Genomic DNA, 12,611 nt, shown 5'->3' on the forward strand with positions numbered 1-12,611 from the left:
TTCACACCCCCAACCAACAATTCTTAGGGAATCACATCCCGGGCACCGCCAGGTCTCTCAGCTAGTTATATTATAAAACATTCCGTAGCACTGTACAATAGGGTTGAGGATGAACACAATAAAATAACAAACGTACATTGTTACAGTAAGGAGGGCCTGCCCCAAAGAGCTTAAACTCTATAAGGACAGGTAAGTGGAAACACAAGGTACATTAAATGAACAGAGGTTATACATTCAGTTTACAGATATTTAATGGACTGTTAGAGATAAATGATTATGGGAATTGTAATGGAGCATCTCTAATATAAGCAAACGGCAGCAAACATCTGACAAGCTTTGACTGTCACCTTTGGGGAGACTCGTGAGTTAATGCAATTTGTGGTTTGATAGAAAATATTTTAAACGGTGTTAAAGTTCTTACCAAGAACATGGCCTTACTCCTTTTGTCCAACATAAAACGAGACTTATAACAGCTCTTAAAAACAGTTTGACGTTTTTGTTATAAATGAAGTTTATACCATAGATAGACCAGGTACTTATTTAAACGTTTTTTCTGATGTCCATAAATTTTGAAATGTAAATTGACCCAGCTGAAACCTTTGTAGTAGTTTAGCCTTTTACTCTAGTATTTCCTTTTCCCTGAAAGACGGTTCCATGCTGCACCTTGCCGATACCTTTTATAAAAAAATTTACCAGGAAGTAATACATTGAGAGTGACCTCTCGTTTTCAAGTATGTCCTGGGCACAGAGTTATGATTGCAAATACATGGATAAAGATAGTTACATTAAGTGATGTATTTGTAGGTTATTATATATCACAACAATCTTTCACTGATTGCAGACATGTATAGTCCTTTAGCCTTCCCATATATTGTGTTGTGGACCGTGCTTCAGTTTAGCTGCTCCATTGTATCTGCTGCAATGTTAGACCTTGCCGCAGTACTCAAGGGCAATGGGGCTCAACTCCAGTCCTCAAAGACTGAGCCACCTGTGCTGAAGCTGGGATATCCTGAAAATCTGACCTGTTGGTGGGGGGGGGGGGGGGGGGGGGAGAAATGTCTTCAGGACTAGAGTTGAGCCCCCTGCTCTATGGGATGTCTTACGGATTATAAAATTACCAGTACAGTTGATCCTCGATTACAGACAACCTGTTTTCAGACAAATGCCTTATCCGGCGCCGCAGAATGAAGTCTGCCAGACGCATTGTCCGACGCCGGACCCGCTTTTCTGATGGTCACCGCAATCCAGTGGTCCATTAACCAACAGGGGTCAGCGGGACAGAATCCGTCAGAAAAGCGAGGACCACCAGTAATACCCATTTCCTCTTGCTTGCACGTTCCCCTATAGTTACACAAGCATCCTGCTGCTTTGTTAACCCGTTTGTTGATTTTCCAGTGTTTCTGCAGGTGTTTGTGTACGGCAAGATGGAGTCTCTTGCTCAGGTTGGTGGGGGAGAGACACTCACACAGACGTTTCAGTGGCTGACGTCTTGCCTCCATCGTCTAAATAACGTCACACGGGAAGATTCAGACGTTTCCGAGCCTGGGAAGAGAGAGGAGACAGTATGAACAGATGCTCAAGTGTCGCCCATGCGTCTTCCGCAAAGGCAACAGGACAAGTAAATCCTGTCACAGGTCTTTCAGATCAGCAGGTGTACATTACAGGCGAGAGACATAACCTTGTTGTGTAGGTAGTCTGAAGTGGGAATACGATTGGGCAATGGAGCTCAGCTGCCTTTGCAGTGTGTCCGTTTTGGGGTCTCTGCTCTCCCAGTAAATTTCTCATAACGATTGTGACTGACTTGTTTTGCTCACCCATTTAAAAATGGCTACACAACAAAAATGTCAATGACTGTACCTCACTTCCCATGATAAATTGAGCAGTGCGAGTACCCTGTGCTACCTACCTATTACAGCTGTGCTTCCTCCCTATTACAGCTGTGCTGTAAATGATTATTGGGATCTGCCAGCAGCTGCAACAGAACTGGGGAAGCTGCATGATAAAGCTACATCCCCAGTCCTCACTGCTGCACACGCGCCGCCGGACTACAGCCGCAATCGGCAGTCTGTAGGGGAGCGTGGGGGACGGGACCATGATGGGGGCGCGGCCATGAAGGGGCATATCTGCCATTCGATTGGTGTGCGCCTACCACGTGATCGCGGCACGTGAAGACAAAATTCTTGTCTTCCCTGCCAGCGTACACGTCACAGCTCTTTGCGCACCCACACACAGCCACTGGGGCCTGCCCCACAGAGGGCTGTGGCGTGCACGCCGTAGAACGCGCCGCAGCGGCCACTGGGGACCTTGCCTTAGAAGCAGATCATGGCAGTACTGCCATTCACCGCCACAGCTGTAAAAGTCATCACATTATGGTTGCGACTTTAACAACCGCAGCTGTGAGGATCTCTTTGGCAGGAAAATAGCAAATATTTGAGAGAAAGTAGGATAAGGGCAAAGATTGAAGTAAAGGTAAATTAAGAGAAAAAGTGAAAATAATGGAACTGGCCGGGGGGGAGAGAAAGCACTTTATTTGCGTTTCAGTTAACCAGTTTGGTGCTGGAAGAGATAGCAGCTCAACAAGTCACAGGCACCTGCAGCATTGAAGAGGGTCTCATTTTATTATGTTTAATGTAGATGCGCAGTTGTAAAGGATTTTAAATGTCATGCTGCCTTTAGTTACCAAATGCTTTGGTGTAATTACACCACCTTCACCCAATCTATTTTTGTCATAATAGTAAATTGTTCTATAAGCAGGAGACCTGCTCACCCCAGGTCTCTGCTTCAGTGGGCCAATATAGGTTTTATTGGGCAAGGCTGGGAACACCCCTGCACTAATGACTTGGTCCACCAGAGACCCTCCAATGAGGGTGACAGCTCATTAACCCAGCGGTAAACCTATACAAATAGAGTAGACAGCACTCACTTAATGAATATAATTGTAGATGTGCAGGGTGCCAACGGAACCAGGAGGACCCAAATTCCCCCACAACCAATAGTCAAAAATAAAGCTGCAGCACTCTCTGCCTCAGAGAAAATACAACAATGTAGGTTATGCCAAAGTAGTAAGTGATTTAATATACGCACAAGATAATACTTGGAGTGATGCGGCGCAAATGCAAAAACACAAATTTTACATATATGGTGGTAGGGGTGCAATACACAGGGATAGGGAGAGGGAAAGACACTAGGCAAGGAGTGGGGACAACACAAACAGGGGGAGGGTAATCAGGGCGCCGCAATATATGATATATGACCAATCAGACAAAAAATAGCACAATCATAACTACTCGATCTATAAGCAAAGCGGACCAGTATGCAGGCTTAGGGGGAGGGTAATAACTGGGGTATAAAATCGGAGGCGCCAACCGCCCCAATAATGAGCAACCTGGCTCAGCCCAAGGTCAAACCTAAGGCCTCGGCCAGGTAGGGAACGGGCACGCTGGCGCTCGTGCGCTGCTCGGCGATTCGTGGCCGGCTAGGTGCGTGCGCGTCGGGGGGCGCGGCCACGACGTCACGGAGCTGGTTCGCCCTCATTGGGCGAACCGCTCACGTGACACGCTTGCGAGCAGCAAATTCAAATTTGCTTGCTGGGCAAGCAGCTAAGCACCGAGCAGGCGCGCCCGCCCGCTCACGCTGGCCACACAATGTTGCAATGTGTCTCATCGTGGTGAGCGTGAGCGCCCGCTCGGCACCACCCTAGACAAGGCCTAAGCCCACTACCCCCACAATACCTGCTGTGACGCTGAGACCAGAGTGCTCGTCTGCTCCAGCAATAAATCCACTGGTAAGAAGCGAGGATAGCCGTGCCCTGTCTGCGAAGTAAAGGCGTGCACAGCAAAGGAGTACCAAACGCAGCTAGTAGAAAAAGGCTTGTTTCAACGGGAAACCGGACAAACTTTACATAACCAAGCGCGTTCTGACGCGTTTCATCCCGTTCAGGACTTTGTCAAAGAGTAGTTACGCTTTGTCAGAGTGCGCTTGGCTATGTAAAGTTTGTCCGGTTTTCCATTAAAACGAGCCTTTTACTACTAGCTGCGTTTGGTACTCCTTTGCTGTGCACAGATTTTTTTCCTTTGAATTTTTTCTAACATTAACCTTCAGTGCCCGAATAACACACAGTGACATTAATAAAAGTGCAAATCCAGGGGCCCTCACCACACAACCCCCCCGGGGGGCAGTCACCACACAACCCCCCCCCCCGGGGGCCCTCACCACACAACCCCCCCCCCGGGGGCCCTCACCACACAACCCCCCCCCCCGGGGGCCCTCACCACACAACCCCCCCCCCCCGGGGGCCCTCACCACACAACCCCCCCCCCCGGGGGCCCTCACCACACAACCCCCCCCCCCGGGGGCCCTCACCACACAACCCCCCCCCCCCGAGGGCCCTCACCACACAACCCCCCCCCCCGGGGGCCCTCACCACACAACCCCCCCCCCCGGGGGCCCTCACCACACAACCCCCCCCCCCGGGGGCCCTGACCACACAACCCCCCCCCCCGGGGGCCCTGACCACACAACCCCCCCCCCGGGGGCCCTCACCACACAACCCCCCCCCCCAGGGGCCCTCACCACACAACCCCCCCCCCCAGGGGCCCTCACCACACAACCCCCCCCCCCAGGGGCCCTCACCACACAACCCCCCCCAGGGGCCCTCACCACACAACCCCCCCCCCAGGGGCCCTTACCACACAACCCCCCCCCCAGGGGCCCTCACCACACAACCCCCCCCCAGGGGCCCTCACCACACAACCCCCCCCCAGGGGCCCTCACCACACAACCCCCCCCAGGGGCCCTCACCACACAACCCCCCCCCAGGGGCCCTCACCACACAACCCCCCCCAGGGGCCCTCACCACACAACTCCCCGGGGGGCCCTCACCACACAACTCCCCGGGGGGCCCTCACCACACAACTCCCCGGGGGGCCCTCACCACACAACTCCCCGGGGGGCCCTCACCACACAACTCCCCGGGGGGCCCTCACCACACAACTCCCCGGGGGGCCCTCACCACACAACTCCCCGGGGGGCCCTCACAACACAACCCCCGGGGGGCCCTCACCACACAACCCCATGTCAATGGCCTCTGCCCATAGACGATCCGGTGACGGGGAGGGGTGCCAGACAGAGGTTCGCGAGAGGGTGCCTGAGGGTCCATGGCCAGAGAGGTGGCACGATCCTCCAGCCCTGAAACAGTTAATACTGTGCCCGTCCTCCTCCCTCCCCCTTCTGCAGTAATGTTGCTGCCCTGAAAGCAGGAGAACCCCAGCTCCCACTGCAGTGTCAGTGCCTTGTGACCCCTTTATCTCCCCGTGCCTGGGGCACCAGCATGCCTGTACCCGCGGGGGGGGGGGGGGGGGGGGGGGGGGGGGTTATCCCACCCTGAGGGGCCCTCACCTGCCACGCGCCTGTGTTCTCTGCAGCGCCTCACTGTGTATCCGCGCGCCCGCCGGTTCCCGATTCACGTCACGTTTGAAATGTTCGATTTCCGCGCCTAATTACAGCGCGTGCGCGGGCCCCGCCCACCAGCATGACGTCACCATCTGCGATCCTAAACCAAGCGTATAGTATACACGTAACCACGCCCTCTTCCAACGCCGCGTAACCTCGCCTAGAATCTTCAGTCATGTGATCCTCACTAACGGTGAATGTTTTTATTTTTTTTTGTCAACAAACTTTATTAGTAAGAACAAACTTTATTAGTCACGCTTCTCTCCATAGGTGGCTGGCTGGCTGCCCCACTCGTTTTATTCATTCGCTCGCCAGGCTCAGAGGTCAGACTCAGAGCGTCTCACATGTCCCTCACAACATGTCAGAGGGTCTCACATGTCCCTCACAACATGTCAGATGGTCTCACATGTCCCTCACAACATGTCAGAGGGTCTCACATGTCCCTCACAACATGTCAGATGGTCTCACATGTCCCTCACAACATGTCAGATGGTCTCACATGTCCCTCACAACATGTCAGAGGGTCTCACATGTCCCTCACAACATGTCAGATGGTCTCACATGTCCCTCACAACATGTCAGAGCCTCACAACATGTCAGAGGGTCTCGCATGTCCCTCACAACATGTCAGAGGGTCTCGCATGTCCCTCACAACATGTCAGAGGGTCTCACATGTCCCTCACAACATGTCAGAGGGTCTCGCATGTCCCTCACAACATGTCAGAGGGTCTCGCATGTCCCTCACAACATGTCAGAGGGTCTCACATGTCCCTCACAACAAGTCAGAGGTTTCTTCCATTAACTCTATCACTGCCAGTGACTCCTTTCTGATTTCTAGAAGTGAAACCGATCCAGCTTGAGTCTCTGGGAAAAATAGTGGAAAGTACAATTAAGATGAGTGGGTTGCTGCGTTGGTCCTTTCTTCCATGTAGCAACAAAGAAGGGAGAGGCAGTAGGTGGTATGATAACCTTTTATTTGACCAAGTAGTTGATATGTTACAAGCTTTTGAACCGAGTGGTACTGTACTTGTCAGGATTGCTACGTTTCTGGAAGGCAAGGCCAAAAATGTCAACTTTCAAGGACAGAAATCGGTGAGATTTGGGGGATCGTGGCCACAAAAAATGATGTTTTAATAAAGTGTTTCTCTTTACACACTCTCTCTAGATGACCTAATCACATCTCTTGGGTTCAAATATCACCTCTATGCTGATGACACAAATTTACTTTTCTACCCCTGACCTTACACCTGCTGTGCAGACTAAAGTTTCTGAATGTCTCTCAGCTATATCATCCTGGATGGCCCTCCATCGACTTAAACATGACAAAAACAGAGCTCCTCATACTCCCTCCCAAACCTGGGCCTATTACCTCCTTCCACATTACTGTTGGAAGTACTATGATTCATCCATTTGCCCAAGCACGCTGCCTAGGGGTCACACTCGACTCCTCTCTCACATTCTCTTGTCACATTCAAAAGGTAGCAAAAAACTAACGTTTTTTCCTCCGCAATATTACCAAGATACGCCCTTTCCTCGATTGCACAGACCCTTATTCTCTCCCGTCTCGACTACTGTAACCTCCTGCTGTCCGGCCATCCTGCCTCTCACCTATCTCCTGACAGGTTCGGGCTAGGCCCCGCCCCTGTGTGGCATCACGCAGCCTCGCGAATGATGCACGCCAGTTACCACCAACGCGCAAGCGCTGCACACCGTGGAGGGAGAACCCAGCGGGGACGGACTCTAGGCTCCGCCCCGTGATGCGTCCCATAGCAACGCGGGCGACGCATGTCGTGCACTACCAGCACGCCGCGCAGACACCAACAATGAGAGAATCCACATCAGCGGTTCCTCACCGACTGCACATCTCGTCCCAGCCTATCAGCATACGGCATACGTCTGATGACGTCACTACTCCCGCATCATCATTGGCTGTCTGTCCTATATATGCCCAGCCAGTCCTCTCTCAAACTGGATGAACATAAATATTGGTTTATGTGTCTTGTGCTTACCTCAAGCTACCTCGTTGGTTTTTGCTTTGTCTTGTCCTGCCTTCCTGTTGTGACCTCAGCTCGTACTTGGATTCCTGTCTTCTCAGCTTCCTGGACCTCGGGTCGCTTCTGGACTTCCACTCTCTCCTTGACCACGGCTACGAATATACGATGATTCTACACTATCCAATCCCAGACTACGGCAAGTACCCTCGACCTACCTGACCTGTCCAACCTGGCTATATCACCTCCACTCTGCACATCGGCTATGGCTGCTCGGTTATTGGTCGGTGGCTACGTTGACAATCCGCCTCCCAGGCACGCTTCCGCTGCTGTGGGTGCATGGTTCAATACTTCCGCACCTCAGTACCGGTGTCCTGTCTTGCTCGTGGGCAGCGCAAGCATTACAGTGCTCTTCTTGTTTCTACTGTTTTTTCTACAATTTATGACAGTTTAGGAGTACTCTCGAGAAATGAAGCACCCACCCTAAATTGGACAATTAGGTTTTTCTATTTTTAATGCATTTGGTCATTTTTATTATTGGTTATTCTTAGAAATTTTGAACATTTTTAGTGCGTATTGGAGGTTTTTATGTATTCTAGGGATGCAAATAAACCAACCACAACGCAGGGACAGAGTCCTCTGAGAGTATCCGTAGTCGGTACGGAAGCAGGGGTCAGGGCTAGTGGCAGAGTTGCAAAGTCCAGGGGACAGGCAGAGGTCAGCGCTGGCGGCAGAGGTGCAAAGTCGAGGAGGCATGCGGAGGTCAGAGCAGGCGGAAGGCAGCGAGGTCGGGGTCACGGTCCGGGGTCAGCAACAGGAATTCAAAACAGGCAAGAGGGTAAGTAAGGCGTAAATGCAAAGCCCGACAGCAGCTGCAAACACACAGAACTTTGCTCGGCGACTCCCCATGGTAACTGCAGCCTTAGGCCTCGGCCATGTTTACTGCTTGCTGGCGGAAGCGTGCTGAAGCGCGCTCCCGCTCAGCACTGAGCCCCTACAGCCGCAATTAGAGCGGCAGGGAAGCGTCGTGACGTGGCGGGACTAACAAGGCTGACGTCATGACGCATCCCTGCCGGGTGGTGAGTGAGAAGCGCCGCCGAGCACTGGTCTGAGTCGCTGTGCTATCAGCTTGTATAGCTCCTATACCCCAGTGTTTTTACACTGACAGCAGCCTAAACAGCTGAAATGCTGCTTTTAGCTACATGGGCATGTATGCTTCTTTGTTGCCACAACACCATGACGCAATCGTAGCGTCTGGTATATTAGTTACTTTTGTAACAAGAGCAGTACTTTGCAGTCAGCTGTGGCTATATGCTGCGGCTTCTGATTGACTTTGTAAGTAGCAGGATACGGTGAATGAAGTATCTGCTTTCTATGCGACTCCCACCCCACCCATTGGTATAATTACTCCCCAGGAATAACCTCAGGATTTATAATGCAGCTCCTTAGTTTAGTATAAGAGGCTATAATTTAATACGGGCATAAACTCGTGCCTCAGGGCCACACCAAACACACTTTTTGGGCCACTATATACTGCATTATTGTGTACTTTATTTAATGAGATACCTGTAGTTATTTTAACTACTGAATGCTAAGCGTGTACATTTTGTTAATGAGATTGAGGGTTGACATTATGTAATCGATCAACTGGTTTATTCAGCTGTATTCTGCTGCCTGTAATGAATGCAGCTTTCTGTGGGAGAATCCATTTATTATGTGCATGGCTTTATAGCATCGTGACCGTCAGCCCTGAGTACCTGTCTGACCAAAAACAGGTCTTTTAATTAATTATTAGTGCTGGACTTGGGGGTTTTCTGATTACACCTCTGTGAGATTACTCACTTCCATTAAGTGTCCATTTGTGGACTCTTCCTTTTCCCCCTAGTTCCAGTTTATGTTTCAATATTTGTTGGTTTGTTTTATATGTTAAGTTTGTGCTGTTCATTATTGCTATTTGAGTATCACCATTTATTTTAATTAATGTAATTAAATAATAAGTATTAACTTTTATCCATCATATCATTTCAGACAATGAGTGCATGTTAAAGGGTGTTTCTTTTCTCTGATATTATACCGGTCTCCCCACAGGTTGGAGGCACAGCTGATGGATCCTGTTGTTACCATCTACGTTCACACATTGGTGAGATCAAACTGAGTTTTCTTATATTTATCATACTGTATTTATATCTGTGCCTGCTCTCCATGGACGGCGTTCTCACATGTTGCTGAGCTGGCACTTGTGCTTTAAAGGTGTCGATCTGGGTTGATCTACATCCGTTTCTGCTTGTCACCGTCATACGTTCCACGTGTTCTGCAACTTTTGAGCAGGCCTCGGTCTTTCGTTCCTTAAACGTTCGAATGCGAGAGTGATAGACCCACAAAATAGAGCATACCCCTACGCGCTTCATTGCTCAACTACTTCCTTTAATAAATACTGCACTACGGAGGTGCGCTGATGGTTTTTTTGCCTCTTTTCTAATGTAAACGATAGTAATTTGTATCGCACTTCCCAATAAGTCAGACCTTCCATCCCCTTTGTTAATTTGTTGGCTTTTCTCTGCACTTTTTCAATTTCCATAAATGTTTTTATGGAGAGATGCCCAATACTGTACACCATATTTAAGGTGTCATTTGTTAAGGATTTATACAGTGGGAAAATTATGCTGTCTTCTTTTACATCTATTCTGTTTTATGTGTAACGGATTTTCTGACCTGGCCTGACCCACCCAATCTCACATTGGCCCCTGTGGTCTAACCAGTCCCCATTACATGGTCGTGTCTGGTGGTGCACCTGTTGGCAACAAGACTCCTGAGTCTCCCGCATGATGTTGTGTGGGGATTGCCAACCCAGACAGGCAGCTGAGGTAGTGTGCATGAGTCCTACCTATATCCAGTGCGCCTCCACCTCATCAGGATCTCTGCGTCCGCAGGAAGATGTAACTGATGAGAAACTCCTCTATGGTGCCTCCTCCTGTGCAAGAACTTCACACCCACACAGCAAGGATTTGTTGAACTTGTGCATCTTTATTGTACTTGCGGTATGGGCTAGCTGCCCCTCGCAGTGATGGACTCAGCCGCACATCTCGGCGTGTGATCCCTTCAAAGGTACACCCTCCCAATGGAGTGGGATCCCCTCTCCCCTCAGGGAGATCACCCCTGTGCCAGGTCCCTGGACACAGTTTGGCGTTGACCGCTTGATGCTGATTGATATAGAATGGGGCCACTAGTTACAGCACTAGTGAACCTCTTTCCCCAGGTCTCAACGCAGACCTGCTCCTTACTCCAACACACTAACTTTGTTCAGTGCTGTGCCTTATATCTCTCAGGAGACAGGCACATCTCTGATGTCACTAATGGTGGACTCAGAGTATGTAGCCACTCCTATCCACACATAGGGCACCTCACCAGGGTTTGAGGGCAAACCTCCATGATTACTGCTGGCATTCCTGTAACTTACCAGGCCTTACTGCCAGCAGGAGAGGAAACTGCAGTCCATTTTACAGCATGGCTACATATGCATGATAATATCTAATTATCTTTGCAGCTACTGCCTGACTTTGAGCACTATTGCTAGACCTCCTAAATCAGCTCCATCAAGGATTGACTTAATGTTGCCCCATTTAGTTTGTAGGTAACATGCTTATTATTGCTTCCCAAATGAATAACCTTACCTCTTAATAAACCTCATCTGCCATTTACCTGCCCAAGCTTCCAGTTTATCCAAGTCCTTCTGGAGAGAAATTACATCCTGCTCTGATTTTACCTTACATAATTTAATGCCATCAGCAAAGATGGAGACCGTTGCTCTCTATGCCAACCTCAAGGTCATTAATAAACAGGTTAAAGCAGTAGTCCACACAGATCGCAATTTTATTATGTTTTACTTTATTTGAGATATTGTCACGGTAGACCAGGTCTTACCAACACATTAATACCGGGATTCTGGATTGAGCACACAAGATGGGCAAAATAAATTGTAATTTATTTCCTATTAAGACAAACACACAATATTCAGAATTACAGTCAATAAAACACTTACTGGGATGGGGAAACGAAATCAAATGTCCACAGAACGAAACAACGTCTCTGGGATTTGAGTCATGCGACAGTCCTTAGCTAGGGGTGCAACTTGCCACCCCTATATCTTCATCGAAGGTAAGGATTTCGTAATGTCCTTACAGAATTAGTTCGGGAATCCTTAGCTCAAACGAATTCTGGAAGAGGGATGCAAATCTTTGTTACACTGTAGTTAAACCCTCGCACTGCGGAACGGCTGACGCTGTAGCTTCGACGTATCTTGGAAAAGCTGAGATGAATCTGACTGGGAATGTGCTGCAGGCATCTTTATAGGGTTAAAGGTCCTATCTCTAACATGAATACCCAATCCTCTCGTGGGAACAATTATCCCCACCTATCCCAGACTTGCCAGGAGTTCCTAGAACGGGCAGAAGTTGCTTCCCGGTCTGCTAAGAGCATGCATTAACCTCACACCTAAGCTACTTAGCATACCGGGCCCAACCTCTTACCTGGCGACAACAAGTCTGGGGTTTGCCTACCAAGTGTGAAGTGCCCATACTTCACACCGGTATCTGGTACTTACAAATATCCCGGACATCCTAACACCTCAGGTCTCTGAGGCTTTTCAACTCCGGACGTCTCTAGACAATGGGGCACCACCTTAGCACGGTGCCCTTTGAAGTGCGGAGATGAAAAATCCCTCAGCTCATTCATCCATAACATATGGGCGTGTTAATGCATTCATTGCCGGTCTGGCAGGAAAGGGTTCCTGCCTGTACATTTTAAAACACCATTACAAGACAGTTTCTTTATAAATGTATGTTCTGCTTATGCAACAATTATAAAACAAAATTTAGAGTGCTAGCTCTTTCCTAGCGCAAGTTATCCACTTACTTGAAGGGGCTCTGTGATGTGGGTTGCGGTTTGACCTATAATCGGTCTGGGTTACAAGACGGCATACAATGTATCCATCCTGACTTTTGATCGGTAACCGCAGACGCATGCCACCAATTCAGCTAAAGTGGATAACAAGACGGCAGGATACTATGTATCAAGAAAGCACTTCAGCTAAACCGCAGACCACTTATTCAATTGACTTTGCGGTTTCAACGTCTGTGGTCTGGAAACTGATACCTATCTTGAAAGCAGCTA

The 12,611-nt window shown here is 49.4% G+C and overlaps 1 protein-coding gene across 6 annotated transcripts in view; it reads right to left on the reverse strand.

Annotated features, from left to right (window-relative positions):
* LOC142470121 (anillin-like) overlaps positions 1-5,547 on the reverse strand; it is a 66,291-nt gene extending 60,744 nt beyond the window's left edge. For 4 of the 6 annotated variants that reach the window (XR_012789168.1, XM_075577066.1, XM_075577065.1 and 1 more), the window contains exons 1-2: positions 5,398-5,533; positions 1,466-1,542 (exon numbers count right to left, since the gene is read on the reverse strand). Coding sequence is in view for 5 of the 6 variants with exons in the window: in XM_075577066.1 (XP_075433181.1) it covers positions 1,466-1,499 (34 nt within the window). In the remaining variant the exon portion in view is untranslated. Of the gene's footprint in view, positions 1-1,465; positions 1,543-3,731; positions 3,974-5,397 lie in introns of those variants that run through there. The other 2 variants (XM_075577064.1, XM_075577063.1) reach the window with 2 other exon arrangements.
* Positions 5,548-12,611: the final 7,064 nt, after the last annotated feature.

Source organism: Ascaphus truei, chromosome 19 (assembly GCF_040206685.1).
Source record: "Ascaphus truei isolate aAscTru1 chromosome 19, aAscTru1.hap1, whole genome shotgun sequence".
Classification (NCBI taxonomy): domain Eukaryota; kingdom Metazoa; phylum Chordata; class Amphibia; order Anura; family Ascaphidae; genus Ascaphus; species Ascaphus truei.